General features: G+C 42.5%; 1 protein-coding gene and 1 long non-coding RNA gene across 19 annotated transcripts in view; one reads left to right on the forward strand and one right to left on the reverse strand.

Moving 5' to 3' along the window:
* EPHB1 (EPH receptor B1) overlaps positions 1 to 20,684 on the forward strand; it is a 357,336-nt gene that overhangs the window by 135,209 nt on the left and 201,443 nt on the right. For all 17 annotated transcript variants that reach the window (XR_013986829.1, XR_013986830.1, XR_013986831.1 and 14 more), the window contains one exon: positions 19,165 to 19,846. Coding sequence is in view for 10 of the 17 variants with exons in the window: in XM_081007270.1 (XP_080863396.1) it covers positions 19,165 to 19,846 (682 nt within the window). In the remaining 7 variants the exon portion in view is untranslated. The remainder of the gene's footprint in view (positions 1 to 19,164; positions 19,847 to 20,684) is intronic.
* Positions 14,559 to 19,585, reverse strand: LOC308478076. Of its 2 annotated transcripts, none has more exons than XR_013986849.1 (4): positions 19,444 to 19,585; positions 19,216 to 19,355; positions 16,479 to 16,638; positions 14,559 to 14,662 (listed from the first exon to the last, which is right to left on the reverse strand). It is a non-coding gene; the product is annotated as an uncharacterized lncRNA (long non-coding RNA). The 2 variants fall into 2 exon arrangements; XR_013986850.1 differs by having other exon boundaries at positions 16,479 to 16,650.

The raw sequence follows: 20,684 nt of genomic DNA on the forward strand, positions 1-20,684 counted from the left end.
TCTGATGCCAGCTGGACATTCAGAGTGAGATCCAGGTCTAATAGCACCTCCAAGCTGCATATCCATCCAGAACAGGTTGTTCACCATCTGCTTGGCCAATGGAAATGTCTACAAATAGTACCTCCATCTTGTCTGAATTAATCTTCAGTTTATGAGGCCTTATCCAGCCAATTACTGACTCTAGGCAGCCATTTCCACTGTCTCTCCTAGAGCAAACAAATAAGAGAAATAGAGCTTCATGTCATCAGCATATTGATAGCCGTTTGCTACAAAGCTCACCATGACCTCTGACAGCAGTTTGATGTAGAAATTAAATAGCATGGGAGACTAAATGGAGCTCTGCACCCCACCCCACCGCCTAGCCCAGGCATGGCCAAACTTGGCCCTCCAGCTGTTTTGGGACTACACTTCCTATCATCTCTTGACCACTGGTGCTGTTATCTAGGGAGGATAGGCATTGTAGTCCCAAAATAGCTGGAGGGTCAAGTTTGGCCATGCCTGAACTAGCCCAGTGGCATAAAAGGCATGGTGCAGAACTAAACTCTATTCATCCATACAGCATCCCTTCTGGAACTTACCTGTCAGGTAAGAGGGGACTCACTAGAGCATGATGGCTCCTATTCACACCCCAGAAGGTTACCATGATTAATAGCACTGAAAACCACTGAGAGGACCTGGATAATCTGTGGGAGAGAAAGGTTTGGGGAAGAAAGATCCTTACTCTCTCATAACAGAGATAAGCACAGTTGCCCTAAGCACATTAAAACTTGGTTAGATTTACTTCTGCCCACATCCACCTTTAAACTCTGCCTTATTCAAAGTCAGAATATTTGTCCAAGTAGCCTAGGACCAGCCCTATCATTAGGCAGAATGAAGTGGTTGCTAATTTTGTGTGCTCTGAAAGGGAAGCAAATGGGTAATTTATTAATATTGTATTGTTTATTCCCAAGGAGAGGCAATTGTGTGGGGCTTTCTACTTCAGATGCCAAAATAACTTGGCCAGCCTTTGATACTATGCACCTTGAGTCGAGGATAGGCACCACTTGCTCTTCTGTGTTAGGCAGCAAAATGTCTTGGTCACCCCTGATGTAGCTCAGCATTATCCTGCTCTTCAGGGTATGAAGTGAAGGTCCTTCCCATCAAGGATTGAATCTGGGGTCTTCAGCACAGAAAACAATTCCTCTGCCACTTACCTATGGTCCCTTCCCAGCCAGATTGATCATGGCAGCTGTTGTTCCAAAAATCACATTTGCTGAACGTCAATATTTCAAATCTGCAGTGGCTTAATGTGGAGACATCAGTTGGTGAATTCAACAGCATGAGAATCCAGTGAACACATTTCCTTTCACCCAATCACCATCTGGCCTCAAAGAACATGGAATTCATGCTCAACACACAAGAGTCCAAGGTAGAGAAGGGGAATCAACCCAGAGGTGAATTTGTGACACATGGATGTACATTAAAACTCCGCCCGCTTTGCATGTTTGTACTCTTTACCTAAAGTGGCCAGAGGGGCATGTTAAGAGCCCATTCCTAACTGCTTCTTGCAACATTGGTGGCTGTGTAAGCTGGACAGTCTGCAGTGCTTAATTCCCAGGCGGGACATGAAGATGAATTTTGTGTAACACATTTGCAGCTGCACTATGGCTGATGTGTGCCTGCTTTATGTTGTAATATATTACTGGTTTTGCTGTACTGAAGGATTGTAGGGACCGTTCTGATGGCCATTCTGATTCAAGCAAACCTAATGCAGCCTGCAGAGACTATAATAGAAATTAACATCTGTGTCTTTAAGTGAAACACAGCAGCATCACCTAGCCTTGGGAAATAATTATTCTCTTAAAAGAATAATAAAAAGCCAGTCAGATCAGTGTAGCCATCTGCTAAAGGAGAAACTAGCTCCAAGGGGCTAGATTCTCATCTGGTGTAAATTAGTGGCAGCAGGATGGGCTTGGTGTGCTAATGGAGGATTATATCCTTGCATTTGAGAGAGATGATTGGCATAGGAGTTTTCTACATAACTGGTCTGCAGCGTTCTTGACTTGTTCAGTGGTGCACATGTTTATAATCCCCGCTTGCTGTTTCATATGCCTGTATTTTTCACCTGCCATCTGTGGCTCTTTGGCCATGCTCTTCGTGCTAACCCTGTGAAGCAAACACACGTTAATATTGGATCTTTAGATAGCATATTAATGTGCACAGTGAATCCGCATCTTGCATGCTTTAGCAACCACCCGTAGGGATAGGCCTATCCCCATTTTACAAGATGGGGAACTGATACTGAGAACATAGCAAGGAGCTAGCCCAATCCCTTCCCCAAGGAGCCCATCGCTGAGCAAGTTATATGTATCCATGACTCCCATGTCCAACTACTCCCCCCCACTCAGCCCACATGGCCGAATAAGAGCTGAAAGGGAGGAGAATGAAATCTAATGCATGTCTCGTGCAGGGTCAATTGCAAATCACCAGAGACCTTTAGGGGTCTGCTGTTTATGGTGAGAGTTTGATGGGTATTTTTAGTGACAGGCTCAGGCTCAGCTCAGTATAGATATACACACCAAGGGAGAGTTGACCCAGATCACAATGTGTAAGGATTGCATTTGGGTAATCAAGACTGATGTGTGGTATTTTTCCTACATAGACCCTGTACACGTAGGGAAAAGAAACGGTTACCTGTTGTGCAGGATGTACACATGGTTTAAAGCTCTAAGGCACAGTCATTTCCCAGTGCATGCATGAGGAGCAAATCAGACTCTTGCACAGTTTTCACACCTAACCTCATTGGGGGGGAAATGTTATATTGAATCCTGACAAGACAGAAGTACTGTTTCTGGGGGACAGGAGGCGGGCAGGTGTGGGGGATTCCCTGGTCCTGAATGGGGTAACCGTGCCCCTGAAGGACCAGGTGCGCAGCCTGGGAGTCATTTTGGACTCACAGCTGTCCATGGAGGCACAGGTTAAATCCGTGTCCAGGGCAGCTGTGTACCAGCTCCATCTGGTACGTAGGTTGAGACCCTATCTGCCCGCGGACTGCCTCGCCAGAGTGGTGCATGCTCTGGTTATCTCCCGCTTGGACTACTGCAATGCGCTCTACGTGGGGCTACCTTTGAAGGTGACCCGGAAACTACAACTAATCCAGAATGCAGCAGCCAGACTGGTGACTGGGAACAGCCGTCGAGACCATATAACACCGGTCTTGAAAGACCTACATTGGCTCCCAGTACGTTTCCGAGCACAATTCAAAGTGTTGGTGCTGACCTTTAAAGCCCTAAACGGCCTCGGTCCAGTATACCTGAAGGAGCGTCTCCACCTCCATCGTTCTACCCGGACACTGAGGTCCAGCACCGAGGGCCTTCTGGCGGTTCCCTCACTGCGAGAAGCCAAGTTACAGGGAACCAGGCAGAGGGCCTTCTCGGTAGTGGCGCCCTCCCTGTGGAACGCCCTCCCACCAGATGTCAAAGAGAACAACAACTACCAGACTTTTAGAAGACATCTGAAGGCAGCCCTGTTTAGGGAAGCTTTTAATGTTTGATGTATCATAGTATTTTAATATTCTTTTGGAAGCCGCCCAGAGTGGCTGGGGAAACCCGGCCAGATGGGCGGGGTATAAATAATAAATTATTATTATTATTATTATTATTATATGTACTGTACCTTTTGGGTCTGAAATGAGTCAAGATTGTATATTAGCTCAGATAGATACATGATGGAGAATCAAGGCTTTGAGTTACACAAATCTCTTGCTTAGGCAGACAAGTTCTGTCCTGCAAAATTCCCAATACATTTGTCACCTAAATGGTTTTGGATCCTAGCTGCCTTTTGTAAGAGTTAATGTTGATAATCTGTCATAAACACCATATATGACCAAATAAGGAATCCAGACCAGAATGAACAAGTATACACGCTAAGAGGCATTTCTCTCTCCCTTTCTTTTATTTGGGTGCCAAGATGTTGTTTGGATACCCACTGTTAGGGAGACACCCTCTAGTCTAGTCCGTCCCGTAGCTTGTTTTTATTCAATCTTTGAAGGACAGGAGTGATAGGCAGCTTTTATTTGACGTCCTAGATAATGACATGTATGAACCTTTGGAATAATGACAGCTGAATAGTGTGCCTGATATTGCCATGGTTACCAGCCAAGCTTTCTCCCCCCTCTCTCCCCCCCCACCTTCTCCTTCTCCCCTTCTGACATTTTCTGTGTGTGTGTTATTGTTGAGTTCGCTTTTGGGATAGTGAAGGGGAGGGGAGCCAGGAGAAGAAACAGTCCATTATAGTCTTTTAAATCTCCCAGCTGGAAGTGTTTTAAATCTCAGCAGAGACAGGGAAAAACACTGTCTTAATCCCCAGCTCCCTGTGAATTATTTAAAGTGATCTTGTCGGAACAATGCATTTGTCACTGTTACAGTGTCAACAGTAGAGGCAGCTGTCCGAATGGCTCTAGGGTTTTGCCACAGGTAGGAGTTTGGGGTGGGGCATTTGCAGGCCTGGCAAAAGGCAAACATGGGATTGCTGAGGTCCACAGAACTCTAGAGGCTGATCTTTTTTTGCAAGGGGGGTGGGGAATCTTTGTACCAGTAACATGGTTTATTTTGTACAGTTTGGCCTACCATTCTCTTCTGGAGACCTCTGGCTGTGCCTGCACCGGTGGCTGTGTTTAAAGTTCCACCCACACCATATATTTAAAGCACTCTTATACCACTTGGAACAGTCATGGCTTCCCCCAGCGAATCCTGGGAACTGTAGTTTGTGAAGGGTGTTAGGAATGAGAGTTCTGAGGGTGTCCCAACAACTCTAAGCACGCTCAATGAACTACAGTTTCCAGGATTCTTTGGGGGAAGCCATTACTGTCAACGTGGAGCTTTAAATGTATGGTGTGAATGTGACTGTAGTCAAGGGAAGAACGGATAGGCGGGCAGACTAGTTATGCATCTGGGGTGGACACCCAGTGCCGCACATCTTGGGGGCAATGTAATTCACCTCTGGATTTGCATTTAGTTATCCACTTTCATCATTGCAAAATTCAGGTTCTATTCAATCCTCAAACATGACTTCTCCTCCCACTCCAGCTATTATCACATATCATTCTCCTCCCCTTCATTGCACCACTGAGTTCTTGAAGTGAACTGCGTGCATTTGATGTCTCATTTTTTTGTAACCTCTCTTTTCTAGATTCTTTTCAATTTGGATTCTGTCCTCTCCACTTTACTCGAGCAACTCTGCAAAAATTATTGACAATCTCCCAGTTGCTCAGCCTGAGGGGCTTTATTGTGGCCTCATTTGATATGACCGCACTTCCGACGTTAACACTTTTGTCCACTCTGACTTTTCCAGTCTTCATCAAGACTTTTTCAAATGAATGTTTCAAAGTTTGATCCCATGCCCTTTCTGATATTCAGTGGAACATCTCAATAACAATTTCGACAGCAGGATGGAAAAAGTCCAGAGCTGTGCTGAAATGAATATATTTTCTTGAACTTACCATGAGTTCCCTTGGGGCCAAACTTCACATCACCTTTAATCACACTCTGCAAACTGGCAGGAAAACCCAGCCAGATGGGTGGGTGTGAATAATAAAAGTATTATTATTAAATTATTATTATCCATTGTCATTTTTGTTTCAAATAAAAAGCAGTTATAGGGCTCTGAGCATCTTAATCTGGAGTGTACCTGTTTCCTGCTGAAGATCCACCCTGATTGCAGTTTGCTCCTGAAGTTGATGTTTATAGTAAAAACACTTTCTGGGGCAAATAGCAGTCTGGTGTGTGTGTGTGTGTGTGTGTTTGTTTGTTTGTTGGTGGGGCACAGGCACACAGCCTTCATCCAAATCATGGTTCTATTGCTGCTTTTCCTTCTAAACAAAAGTGGTAGCATTTAACATGCATTTTTAAAAAACACGGTTTTTTGGTGTGGCTCTGAAGTACTTGTAGATAAATGAATTTATTTCAGAAAATCAGTTCCAGTGGAATTTGCAAAGAACGTTACCAAAATAATGAAGGGGCAAAAGACACAATAGGAAACAAGTGGCAGGCTGGTGTGTGTATCTCTGGGTAGGGGCACTAGCCTGCTGCTTGAAATGCTAATCTGATGTTTCCTTGTGGTATTTATTCCTGATGCCATCAGTCTTCCACTTACAGTAGAATGCCAGGGGAGGGTATTTCGTTCACTGGGTGGGTGTAGTGACCTGATCTGTTTTTTTGGGTCTGCTCTGTCCATTCTGATTTATTTTTTTATTTGAGTCTAAATCTGATACGTTAAATTCAAACCTCTATTTCACCCACATCTAGTATAATGCGGAATCTATGGCTATAACTTGTTCTCCCTTATCACATAAGTGGATGTAACTTGCAAGCAAAGTTTGCACCGTGGTTTGAACATGCTCAGGTTCAGGCAGATCAGTCCTTTAGAGGGAACCCTTTCAGGGTTCATCAACATTGACATTTTTTTCCTAGAAAAAGAGGTGCCGGAATTCACCACAAACACCTTCCTTGTTCTCTTATAATGGTAATGGTGCCTACGTGAGGGGTGCTGGAACTGAGTTCCAGTGTGTTTTGGCTGGAAAAAAAGCCCTGTATCTATTTGAGTTTATTACATTCTGACAGCATTGGATACCAATTGTAGGCACGGTCACCCATTCTGAGGGGATGAATCCTTTCAGATTTCAGACTGATATGTACAGCAATTCTCCAGCAAGAGCAGACCTTACCATTTTGTACTATGCAAAAAAACTGTTCTTGTAAGCCTGCCACATCAAGTAGGGAGCATGTTGGCAGCAAATATGCAGGAGTTGGGATTTAGAGTAAAGAGAAGTGATTTGCCATTTACTTCCCATCATCCTGGGGTCTAACGTGAGGGGAATTGTGTTTGGGGATATTACCAGGTATACACTATTTGAGCACAGGTTTGCCTCCCCAAAAGACTCTCTAACCTGTGAGGGGGAAATACTCATGAATGCGTTCTCTGAACCCAGCCAATCCCCCCCCCCCAATAAATAATAACATGCTACAATTTAAAGGGTGGCCTGGAAAACTCTATCCAAGGCTGACCTTACAGTGAAGCAGAGTGAGGCAATATCCTTAGGCAGCTGCTCTGAGGTGTCATGAATGACCAACAAGTTAGTAAATTACTGAATTTATTATTATTGTCTTTTACTCCCAGGAAGAAGGGCTTTTAAGATTTTGTGCCTCATGTGCCAAAGAAACTTGGGCAGCCTTGGTAATTATGTACCTTGACTTCTGTGGGAGCGGGAGCCCTTTACTTCTTCCCCTCAGGAAGTAAAATATCACTGTCTGGCCCTGTGCCAAATAGACAAATGACCTTCTGAGTTCAAATGCAATTTTTCTGTGTGCATCCAGATGAGGATGAGGATATACATTTGGAGCACGTTTACGTTTTATTTGCAGTAACAAGTTCTTTAGGGTGGATGAGAGAGGCAAAATTTATTTTATTTAAGTTTTTACAAACTGCTGTATCATAAAAAATATATCACAGTGGCTTACAACAATGTCAAAACATAAAAGCAGACAATAAAATCATAAAAAAATTAAAAGCAAGTTAAAGCAAAAAGAAATCAAAAACAAACAGCAAAAAGTAATTAAAAACAAACATGAAGGACCAAAAAGGAACTGAAAGTTTGTCCTGGTGGATGTTGCAATGAAGTTATATGGTTTTAGCAGAAATGTAATAAAGAATTGATTGATAATGGGGAAAAATGGAAAAATTGAAGGATAGACTGTTAAGATAAATTATAGAACAAAAATTGAGAAAGATGGAAAGAATTTGCTGAAATAGTTAACTGAACTAGAATACAAAAAGGGAGGTGTGAGGAGGTCGAGGAAACAAGTAAATGAAAAGTAAAGATATGGAATATTGGATGTGTTTTTAAATGTTTTTGTTTTTAAACGTTTTTGCTTTTTTGCTTCGATGTACTGATTTTTCCCCCCTTATTCTGGCTTTCATTTTCTTTTGATGTATTGTCTTGTAACTTTTTACTGTCTTTCTTTTTCTCTTTTTCTGTAATTGTTAAACTTTTAATAAATATCATTTAAAAAATATAAAAAAGAAAGTTTGTCCTGGTTTTCCATTTCTCCTTGTTTAATTTGAACACTGAGCAATTTACAGAGGTAGATTAAGCCAGAAGGCATTGCCTGCCAAATAATCTTGGTGCCTGAGCAAGAGGCATCTGAAACCCCTCCTAAACTCACTTTTAAAGCCACGGCAGCCAGTATAACTAAAAACCCAAGTTATTATCAAAGTCCTAAATTCAGACTATAAAACATTCGTATTTGCTAGCATTTCATTATGATTTGAACAAAAACGATCCAGCTCTGTCACAAGCTATTCTTCAGTGGTGGCATTCCCAAATGATTGTCCTTTGGAAGCGTTTTATAACTTTCCTTGAAATGCTAATTGCACAGACATTTGCATAGCACAAAAGTACCCAAAGCATAAACCAAGACCATTTTTAGAATGAGATACCAAGGCACATCGTTTCTGTGCTTTAGTATTAGTATTCCCAAGGAAATGAATTAGTCTTTTAGCATGGCAGTGCCTTCATTCTTTTGCCGTTTTTGCATTTAACTGTTACCACTCAAGCAGCTCCACTGAGGCTAGAGAGACTGAAATAATGTTTAATGTTAACATTTGCATAATTATTCTTTGGATGAGTCTCTTGTTTGAGAGCCTAGATTCAGTTGGTAGGTTTCTGGTGTTTCCTGTCCACTTGCCCTCATGATAATGGATTGGAGATAGCCTTGTTACAGTCATCTCCTCTCCCCAAAATAGTTATTTTAAGCTTTTGGAGCTGTTTCCGCTGCTTTTTCCATCGCATTCCATACAGCTGGGTTTCCCCCTACATTTTGCATTTGTACACCCAAAAACCAGGACGTGTCAGGAATTTTCCTGATGTATGGCAAGCCTATCCTGGGTAGACTATTCAGAAACTCGAGCTGGTACAGAATATGGCAGATAGATTAGTAACTAGGATACACAAGACTGATTATAGGGTCACAGTCATAGACCTATCTTAAGGGTACATTGACTGAATGATAGCCTGTCATTTTAAGGAGAAATTGGGAGGACATTTGGGTCTATAGCAAATACTAGGTTTTTCCACCTCACACATTCGTTATGAGGACAAAATGAGGAGGCCAACTTGAGCTCCTTGGAGTAAACATGGGGTATTAATGTCATAACAAATAAGCAAATTGTCAAACTTTATGTTAGAATGCCAAAAAAGGGGGAGCCTTGCCATATATATATGAATCACATCCTCCTTTTATAACCATAAACTGTGGCATAGGAAAAGCATCTTAGCACATGTCTAAACTTCTGGAAGGTTCTGTTCATAGGCCTCAACAGCTGCAATTTCCAGGCATTCTGGAGCTTGAGCGAATGTGGATAGACATGTTGAACCAAAAGGGTTTTTTTGTTGCTGCTGTTGTTAACTGTTGATTTTTCACCCAGGTAAAAAAATTCTATTGGCTTTAAGGGCTTTTTTGGGCACCACTCAGGATATTGGTTTTGGCTTTCAAGGTCCTGAATGAATGGCTCAGGACCTGAGTGACAAAGGGACAGCTTTCTTCCATATGAATCTGCCTGAAGTCTAAGAACTGCTTCAGGGGCCTTTCTCTGGGTGTCCTTGTAAGAAAAACACTGGGGCCTAATTTGAATAGTAGAATGTCTGCCATCTGGTGGGCGGGGCTTTTGTGTTGTGCTCTGGAATCGGCCCCTCCCTTCATGTGTTAAGTTCAGTTAGAGAGACCAACTGTCATCCTTGCCTCACCATGTTGTTTTAGTTCCTCTTAGATAGTATGTTATTGTGTTACAGTTTTCTTTATTATTAAAGCTTTGCTTGACATATGGCTTTGCTGAAAGAAAAGAAACTGTGCTGAAGGATGGTGGAATATCCTAAACTGGGTGAGTGAGGGGATATTCCCAGTCTGACAGGAGGATTGATTTTTTAATCACCTCAACCCTCCACAACAGTGGCTGTGGTGAGGGCCTTTTCTGTGGTGGCGCCCAAGGTGACATTGTTGTAAGCCATGATCGTATAGTGGTTAGTACTCTGCGTTGTGGCTGCAGGAACCTCGGTTCAAATCCGAGTCATGGCACCAAAAGGTTGTAAGCCAGAAAATGGCTTATCTCCTGAGTTTACACCAATAAAACTCAGAAACATAAGGAGTTAGGAGTCCAACATTGTTTATTGCAAAGCAATAGGTTACAGTCAGATCATTTCGCAAAACTGCAACCCCGCCCGGTGGTCCAGGCAGTGGTATTTATAAAATTTCAAACAAAGCATTTCAATTTCCACCAATCATATACATCGTTACCTCATTTAATACAAAACCGCAATAAGCACTGGCAATTTCTGCCGATTAAGTTCTGATTCTCACCGTGTTCTGTTACATTGTGTTAGTGTACATGTTGGGAACCTGTGTTACGTGTAGCCATTTGCACCATGTAGCAACTTATGCTCTAGCTTTGAGCTGTATCTTTGTGATTCACATATTAGCTGTATTTCTGCCCCAATGAGGGGTGGCAACTTGCAAAATCACCAGTTTCATAAAGTACCAGGCTACCATAAGTTCTCTATTAGAAGCACACTCAAGGATTTACAGGGGTACACATTGCCACATTTATTGCGGTCTTTGGGGCCACTGCCACAACATCCTTGGACAGCTGTCAAGATCCCACTACTGCTGACATCCCTGAGTGTCCGCTGACTGCTGAGTGTCATGTGAGCATTAGAAAAGCCCTGAATAATGCTATATAGTATGGCTTGGCGCATGTGGGCAGTTTCAGTGGCAGCCATTTGCAACTGCCACCCTCCTCATTCTCACCCCTGCAGCTGGCGGAAATAAACTGGAGAGGGAGCTAAGAGAGAGGACAGGGCTACCTGCCACCTGCTTCAATGGGGGAACCCCCCCCCCCCCATTAACATCTGGGGAAATACCACAGGCCCCTCAAACCTGGAGATGCTATTAGGGGGATAAACAGGTTAGGCCAACCACCACCAACTTGGTGCTCTCCAGATGTTTTGCACTACAACACATGTTTTGTAATATCTGGAGGGCACCATGTTGGCAAAGGCTAGGTTATGGACTATCTCCCTGGGGAAGAACTCAGGTGGCTCTAGCATTTTTATCACTTTAGACAACTGGTTAAGCCCTTTTTATTCCCCAAGAATTTAATGGGTGATCTGCGGCTGCTGTTCTTTTATTGTTTTGTTTTTCTGATTTTATTTGATCTTTAGACTGCTTCTCTTTTGGTGATGCTGATTAAGTTATTTTTATTGCTCACCTGGCGCCTGCTCTGATGTCATTTCAGCACCAGGCAAAGTTCTTTTTTATTTTCCCAGACCTTTTAAAATGTGAAATTTTATTCCCTGAAGATGGTTTCTTATTTTTTAAAAAAGGTTCTATTTTTATCTGCTGCTTTTAATGTTTGAATCTGTTATGGTTTTTGTAACCCACCATGGGAAAGGCTTTTTTTTTTTTTGAAGAGTGGGTTATAAAGGTTTAAAATAAAACAGAACAAAAATAAATGAATATAAGTACAAATATTGATGTTTTTACTGTTTTACTAGATTTTTTTTTTGAAGTGTGAATTAGTTGGGGCACACTTAATAAACCTCTTAATACTTTAAATAAATAGTGCAATTCATGCTACCAAATTTGAGAAGAAGTGCCAAGTTATTTAGATTCATAATATAAATTATTTATTAGGGATGGATTATCAATATTTATTAGAGATAGATGATCAATATCAGTGTCTGTATTAATTCCCATTCATTCTACATGTACAATGGTCAGTGTTCTTGTCAGTCTCACAGATACGTTCTACTTGACATGAAATATTTCTTCAGACAAATTACTAGCTATTTACGTAAGGCTACTGGCTGAATGTTCGCTCAATGTCTAGATGAGATTTGATAACAGTTGTGGAACCTTTTTTCTCTGATGTAAAATGTACACGCTCAATTTATTGCTTGTATCAAGAACCCTCTAAAAACACTACCGCTAAAGGCAAATATTTATCTCTGGGCAAACCCCAGATCTTTGGTTTTGGTGGACCCTGTAGGAGGCTGGTATAGTGTGCATTATGTTTGCTTTAGGTACTGGTCTGAAATAAACATTCATTCAAAACCAACTCTGTGCATGCTCACTTTGACTGGGAGGGGCAGGGGGCAGCATTTTCTGCTCTGCCTCAGGCAGCAATACTTGGCCCTGCAGGACAACTGCCTACCCTTCTTTCTGTGTGGTTGGGAGGACAGTGTGAAATCCTCATGGAAGTGTTATTTCTATCATTATAATCTCCATCCTTATTTTATTTTAATGCCCCTTTATTGTAATTGTGTTCATTATATCTGATCTGCCACTTGGAAAACTGCAAGTCCCTTTACAAGCACATCATAGCTGTAAGGGAGGCTCTGGCAGATGCGTAATGTTTTGAAGACCAGATTTTGATATTTAAAGAGCATGCCTTATGAGAGGTCAGTGATGAGCCAAGACAAATCAGGAATGGTGCTGGGCAGGCTGCAACCTCATCAAGATCTACCCATATATTTATACCACCCTGCATCCCCACCCCAGTGAATCATACCAAGGAAGTTAGGGAAATAGTATGGTGCCAAATCCTTATTCTTTCCCCAAGGCTGATATTCACACATTATTTGAAGTATGGTCCCTAGGATTAAAAAATACTTGCAATAGATTCTGGATGTGATAAGTTGTCAAATATGAAACAGAATAACAAATTTTATTTAGATAGGCCATTAGGAAAGTTCTGTGTTTAGACAGAAAAATATAAAGTTTAAAAATCAAGTCGTTACTGAGTTTGAGGAGCATATATACCCGAGATATGCAGAATAAATATGCAGAAAACAATCCCTTTACATAATACTGGAAAATAGTCAATAGTCAAAAATACTGTTTTAAAAAAACAGTAATCTAGGGAAGGACCTGAACATTACAAACCCATTATCTTAACTTCTATCCCAGTTAAATAGGTAAGAAGCATTATTAACTTTAGAGTCACTAAAGCATTCAGACTTTAAATTTTAAAAAGTGACTAAGGGAAGACATGGTGGAGGTTTATAACATAAAAACTGGAAAGAACATGAACAGCGAAAACTTTTTCTCCTTATCCCATAGTACTAGAACCCAGGGACTTGCAATGAAATTAATGAGCTCATCCACTCATCTTGATACTTCAGCAGGTAAATAAACACATATGCTCATACAAAATTGCTGCACAAAGGCTGGTTCCATTTTAGTGGTGTGCTTGTGCTTCCTAAGAATGCAGTTCTGCAAGGTTTTCTGGGTCCTTTCTTTTGAGTGAATGGCAAACTGTCTATAAATAAGTTATTGCAGCAGGTAGGAAGAATGCCCTTATCAACAGATGCACTTTGCAGAGAATCCAGCATAACAGCTTGTGTATAAATGTACATGCTTTGAAACAATTTTATATTGTTGCACATAGAGGCAGAGATAGTACCTTTTAATGGGATTGTTATCACCACCTAGGAAGGAAGTAAACGGTTGATTGGTGGCTGCATTACAGTTTTGCGAGCCTTTGCTGCTTCTCAGCACTTTATTCTGGAGCTGAAATTTAGTAGGGGAAATACTGTGTGGACTTTTTAAGTGCAGTAATAAGAACTTGAAAACTCCGAAAGCAACCTGAGGTTGCAGGCATGCGCGCTCCTCAGCACAGAATAATCTCCTTTCCCCTTGCCACCACATTAACTTCCGTTGATCTACATGACAGCCTAACATTTTACACCATACAGTTTTGCTTACATATGTAATACTCTCATCTCCATAAAAAAACATTAAAATCCTTCTGATAACGTTCGGCGACACAGCCATTAATTCATGCTTCAGTGGCACTGGAGCACCTTGGAATTATGCATCACATCCAGAGCAGCACTTAAAGGCTGCCATATGAATAATGCTGTTGCAAACAATCAGCCTGTAAACACGGAGCAATTTGGATGGCTTATAAATTGGGCTGCGATATTCTAATTCCATCACAGGCCCGGGCACATTTTCTTCCTGCCCTTTAATTGCCACAGTAGCCAACATTACGGTAATGCCCTTTCATTATTCCACCTGAAAATTGGCACAGTCCCTGTGTCAATTTTGATGGATGTTGCTGCTCAGAAAACTGAGAAGCGGAGAGCCCTGCCTGGAGCAAGTTTTCTCGTATTCATTTCCTATTCCCCAAACCACATGTGGACCACAGGTTCATCCGCTTTCCCACTTTCCTCATGTGGCTGCACAGATGACCTCCCCCTTCCCTTATTTATGATCATATGACACCCACTCAATATGGTCATTACTGGAGAAGTGTTGCAATAATACAGTTGTGCTTTAGCATGTTAGCAGATGGAGACAAGTAGGTTAGAACGCTTGAATTTCGGGCATGGTGTTTAACAGGTTTGATTTTCACTATTCTGTTTGCAATGAGCTTGTAGTTTAAAGTCCTTAAGGTACGCCCCCCCCCCATAGCCATAACCTGAGTGAAGTGATTTTCCACCTTTTTTCCTTGTTGAACTGTGCTGGTTTGGATCACTTTATTCACCACTTCCAAATGGCAGACACATTAGTCTCTTGCAGCAAAAATAGCAAAGAGCTGTCTTGCAACACCTTAAAACAGGGAACTCCTTTAAAAAAAAAAAAGCATGAGAAATTTAAGAAACTGTTGCGGACACCACAACGTATTAATTTCAAAGAAGAAAAATGGATGATGCTCAGAACCCATGCTAAACAGGCAAACTACCTACACTCCCCTAAAACAAACTGAAGACAAGCTGAAAAAGCAGGCAACACCCCAACCCTATATAGGCAACCCTCAATGAGAAAATAACCACCACAAAAATATAATGGGGGGGGGGAGGGAGAGGCAGGTTTGAGACCAGTAGCAAGGTGTCTAGGAGACTGAAATGTTATGTGGAGGAGGACTGAAATGTTAAATGAGGAGGGCGAGTACCATTTGTACCACTCTTGAGCTCCTTGTGGAGGGGAAATGGGAAATGTCTGGCTATCTGCAGTCAGTTCTCAGATGTTACATTATTTGGGGGACAACATTGACGTCCCGAGGAAATTTCTGTTTCATCCTGTGGCCTTTGGCATAACAGGGTGCCAAGGTGTCATCTCTCTCCCACCCTCTCAGTTTTTATCATCCACAGCCACTGATCTTCAACTGGTGGGTTGGGATCCTAGTGGGTCACAGCCTGATCCAAGATGGAAATATATTGCAAATATATGCTTCAAGAAAAGGGTTCCCGAATGCACGTTTGTGTTAAAAGTGGGTGCTGGGTCTGAAAAGGTTGAAGATAGTTGATATATACATGAAGCCACTGGGGAACAGTGTCAGCAACATACCTGCAAATCCCAGAGAGGCTGTGGAATTTCTAAACACGTGTCTAAAGGGTAGTTTTGGGATGGATGAAAGTGAGCAAACTGAAGCTTAAACCAGACAAGACAAAGTTGTTGTGGGTAAAGAAACTGGGTAATCTAGGCAGGGAGGTGCTGGATGGGCACACAGCCCCCCAAAGGAACTGCCTCCCAATAAATTTATGGTTGCCACTATCAGTTGTAGTATTTAATAAAGCTTAAAAACCCACCAGTTTCAGATAGCTGTAAGCTGATGTGTTTTAGCTGATGCTATGCTAGTGTTTTATTGTTTTACTGTGCTTGCTTTGGAAATGGTTTTATGCTGTCTGAATTGTATTGCCATTTCTTTTGTATTTGGCAGTTTGATGTGGTTTGTATGACATGGTAAGCCGATCTATGACTTACTGGAACCACACAAATGTGTGGACTCTTGGAGAGCAGCTTGTAGCTACCTTGCTCCTTTTAAAAATTCTTGTTCCATACTGAACTAAGTCGAGGTTTGGTTTAGTATGTTTTCCAAACCCGGGTTCATGATTCATAGCCAAATTTTCACTACTATTTGTGATTAACGAGGAGAGAGCTTAACCACCAGTCTGGGTTGGGCTGGAACATTAAATGAAACTTTGGCTTAGCTCAGCGCTGCTTGTAAAGATACAAAGACCCTGCAAGCTTCTTTCTAGGCGTATACCATTGTTCCAGTAAGCCATAATGTGCAAAGTCTGGGTAAGCCAGTGCTATATTATGCTGGAATGCATACAGTGTTACAGTATGTGTTATGTACTGAGTGAATAGAATCCAAAAGGCAGCAGTCTGATTGGTCCTAGAACAATAGGGTCCAGAATGCAGCACTCTGATTGGTCCACAGGAGCCACACAAGCCAGCTCCAGGTGGAAGTGATATTTCACTATGTTATTGCATTTTTATGGTTGTATTATTGCTCTTTGCCACCTTTAGTAGATATGCCTCAAAAGGGTGACTTATAAATAACCAAATTCAGTCTGTCATTCTCACAGGGTATAGAATCCTGGCTATCTTGGATGTGGAGACTTTATATGTTTATTATTGCAGTTCCTTATAACTCACTTTCCAGGATGCAGATCCCTTCCAGGTTGCCTCATGAGTGATATCCAAAGTCATCAGGATTCTTCTCACTGGGCAACTGGTGGTAGATGGCCTGCAGAAACAGCCAACCTTGCTCCAGTGTCTTCTTTGCCTTTCTCCTTATTTATATGCCATCATTTTGCTGAAAAATGACCTATAAACCATTAGAGTTTTTCACTGCATATGATATTCTATCAAAACTGGTCACCACACTTTGTTTAAAAATGTCCCTGTCCCATCTTTTGACAACAAGGTCACCAAGGCACATCACAGTTGCAAGTCCTCCAAGGCACATCACAATAATCTTAAAGAAAAACACTACACACAAAAAAACAAAAATTTCATTATTAACAGATAAAAATGGAAGGAACATTAAAACAACCTGTAACAGCAGGAGAAACCCCCCCTGCTAAAATAGAGACAGATGAAATACCTGGTGGAGTAGGAATGTCTCCAGTATTTGTCTGAAGGCCAGGATGAAGGATCCAATCAGGCTTCCTGTGGGAGGGAGTTTCCCAACCCTGGCCTCGCTACTAAGAAGACACTGTAACATGTCCTGACCAGCTGAGTAGTTGAAGGCAAAGGGACATGGAGTAGGACATCCAACAATGAACATCATGGGAGGGAAAATAGCCCTTCAAATATCCTAGAATCATAGAATCATAGAGTTGGAAGAGACCACAAGGGCCATTGAGTCCAACCCCCTGCCAAGCAGGAAACACCATCAGAGCACTCCTGACATATGGTTGTCAAGCCTCTGGTTCCAAACCTGGTTCCAAACCATTTAAGGCAGGCATCCCCAACCTGCGGCCCTCCAGATGTTTTGGCCTACAACTCCCATGATCCCCAGCTAACAGGACCAGTGGTCAGGGATGATGGGAATTGTAGTCCAAAACATCTGGAGGGCTGAGGTTGAGGAAGCCTGATTTAAGGCACTACAGTGGTACCTCAGTTTATGAACAGTCCTATTTATGAACTATTCAGTTTACGAACTCTGCAAAACCGGAAGTAGTGTTCTGATTTGTGAACTTTACCTCAGTCTACGAACGGAAGCCAAACAGTGGAAGGGCACCGGCGGTGGGAGGCCTCATTAGGGAAAGTCGGCCTCAGTTTAAGTACGGCTTTGGTTTAAGAACGGACTTCAGGAACGGATAAAGTTCGTAAACCGAGGTACCACTGTATAGGTAATAACCAGTATGTTGAACTGGAAGCTAGTGCAACTTAGTAACACTGTAGTAATAATCTTGGCAAAGGTGACTCTCTGCCAGCACTCTGGCAGCTACACTTGCCGCTAGTGGAGCAGCCTGTCCTCCTGCACTCCCTGCATCTGGCTGCCTCTGAAAGCTCCCTGCTTCCCATGGAGGAGTTCTGTTTGCATACATTGGTACACAGAGAGATATTCTCCCAGAGGCTGGATAGCAGGGGGCCATAGCAGCCATGCATGTTGGCAGTAAGGGGTGGGATTAACCCATACACGCCCCTCACCTGTCCTTCTAATGTGGAGCGATGACCATCACCTCCTCTCTTACGTGGCTTTAGGATGCTACAGTGGTACCTCAGGTTACAGACGCTTCAGGTTACAGACTCCGCTAACCCAGAAATAGCACCTCAGGTTAAGAACTTTGCTTCAGGATGAGAACAGAAATTGCGCGGTGGTGGTGCAGCGGCAGTGGGAGGCCCCATTAGCTAAAGTGGTACCTCAGGTTAAGAACAGTTTCAGGTTAAAAACAGACCTCCAGAATGAATTAAGTTCTTAACCCGAGGTACCACTGTACTGTTATTTTTCTGATCTATGCTGCTGTTAGTATTATGATTTAATTGCATTCAGATTCATTGATTGTTTTTATTGTTATTATTGTGAGCTGCCTTGGGAAGCTGAAAGGCAAGGTATAACTGTTTCAGATCCATTAGTCAAATAATTAATGAAATGTCCCTGGTTCCAGAGCAGAATTTATTGGTTTTGATAGCCCACCTACAGGTTTAGGTAGGGTCCCTTTCCTTTTATTGTATAACTTGAAAAGCATTATTGAGTCACCAACCTATTTTCAGTAATTTCAGTTAGACCAGCTTGTTAATTTAATTTAATTTAATTATGGCCCACATTTCCCCCCTCTTTTTTACACTAAACACCCTGATAGTTGCCAGCTCTATCCAAGATGAGCATTGCTCAGGAAACTGCCAAGCTTACCGAGGCTCTGCCAATTAGGGGTTTAAAAGAGGTCAAACTATCAGAAGAGCAGAAACTGCTTGATTTTTATGATCTTTGTCACAGAACCTTAAGGGCATCAGATGATTCAGAGTTACATCAGCTTCAAGAAGCGGGTTAGCATATGAGTAAAAATCTAAATGTGTGTGTCACTTTGCTGGCCTCAAGCAGGGTGTGTGTGTGTGTGTGTGTGTGTGACTGGGCCAAGAACTCTTAGCTTATTGGCTTTCTTTCTGTTGGCTGATTCCATGCTCATGGAACAGACCCTAAAATTAGGGATGTCTCTCACGTTTTTCAGAACTGAAAGTAGAACACACAAATCCTCCAAGTCTTGTGTATCCCAGCTAGCTTGCAGTGATTAATGATCCTCCTGGTTTAAAGTGCCATCTCTGTGTTTCGTTCTCTCCATTCATTTTAATTGCCTGATTCCCCCCTCCCTCCCTTCTTATTTGTTCCACACAGTGGGAAGAAGTCAGTGGCTACGATGAGAACCTCAACACTATCCGGACTTACCAGGTGTGCAATGTCTTTGAGCCCAACCAAAACAACTGGCTCCTCACCACGTTCATCAACCGACGGGGTGCGCACCGCATCTACACAGAGATGCGCTTCACGGTGAGGGACTGCAGCAGCCTCCCAAATGTCCCTGGTTCCTGCAAGGAAACCTTCAACCTGTATTACTATGAGACAGACTCTGTCATCGCCACCAAGAAGTCAGCCTTCTGGACAGAGGCCCCTTACCTCAAGGTGGACACCATTGCTGCAGACGAGAGCTTCTCTCAGGTGGACTTTGGTGGCAGGTTGATGAAAGTGAACACAGAGGTGAGGAGCTTTGGTCCCCTCAATCGCAACGGCTTTTACCTGGCCTTTCAGGATTATGGGGCGTGCATGTCACTGCTGTCGGTGAGGGTCTTCTTTAAGAAATGCCCCAGCGTGGTGCAGAATTTTGCCATCTTCCCAGAGACGATGACAGGAGCAGAGAGCACCTCCCTAGTGATTGCACGGGGCACGTGCATCCCGAATGCCGAGGAGGTGGATGTGCCCATTAAGTTGTACTGCAATGGTGATGGGGAGTGGATGGTTCCCATTGGCCGCTGTACCTGCAAGGCTGGATATGAGCCCGAGAATAATGTGGCCTGCAAAGGTAAGGTGATGATTCGTTGAGATGCTGTGTGATGATGGCCAGACAGAAATCCTTGATAGCCCAAGTGGCTGTTAAGGGGCTGGTTTGATAGCATCGTTTGCCCCTAGCAAATTGGAACAGCCAACCTGTATTAATGCCAGTGTGTTTGGGATTGCCTGGGAATTAAAGTTTTGCATTGCTTTGTCCACCTTGGACAGCTGTAGCTCTGAGTTGAGTCTTTTCAGTATCTGTAGCAAGGGTTGCTAAGAACTGTCCTAAGTGGTACCTGCCTTAAACCAAGTCAGGCAGAAAATGTGACATCTTAATAAATGAGATAAGGACTGAGATGATGTATGTTGAGCAGTGACAGTGATTTACTTGTGATTCCTCTGTCCAATTGTGTTTTGCCATAGCTTTATGCCACACAGTTGTTCAGAGTAGAAAATCCCACTTATATTTTATCCCAGTGCTGAAGCTCCTGAAATGACCATCAAATGAGCAGCTTCTCTGCTCATGGTTGAGTCATAGCATATAGGAAACTCATTTGTGAATGTCTAGTATCCTAGGTGTAAATTTGCAGTGTAATTTGCAAGCTGATAATACTTCACAGTAGTATTCACACCCTTTCTGTATCTCTTTGGTAAATGCCATTTTTGGAGGGATCAATTTTATTGGCATCAGCATTTAACAATGAGCTTTTGGTGGAGCAAATGGGACTGCAGCAGAGGTCATGTCTGCAAATATCTGTGGTTTCATAAGGATCAAATGTGGCCTTCACTGAGCTCAGCCCAGAGGAACCTTTACTTAGCTGAAATCTCTCAGTCAACATTTTGCCACGTATTTACTGGATAATACATCC

The sequence above is a fragment of the Podarcis pityusensis genome, assembly GCF_964106645.2.
Source record: "Podarcis pityusensis genome assembly, chromosome: 5".
NCBI classification, from domain to species: Eukaryota; Metazoa; Chordata; class Lepidosauria; order Squamata; family Lacertidae; genus Podarcis; species Podarcis pityusensis.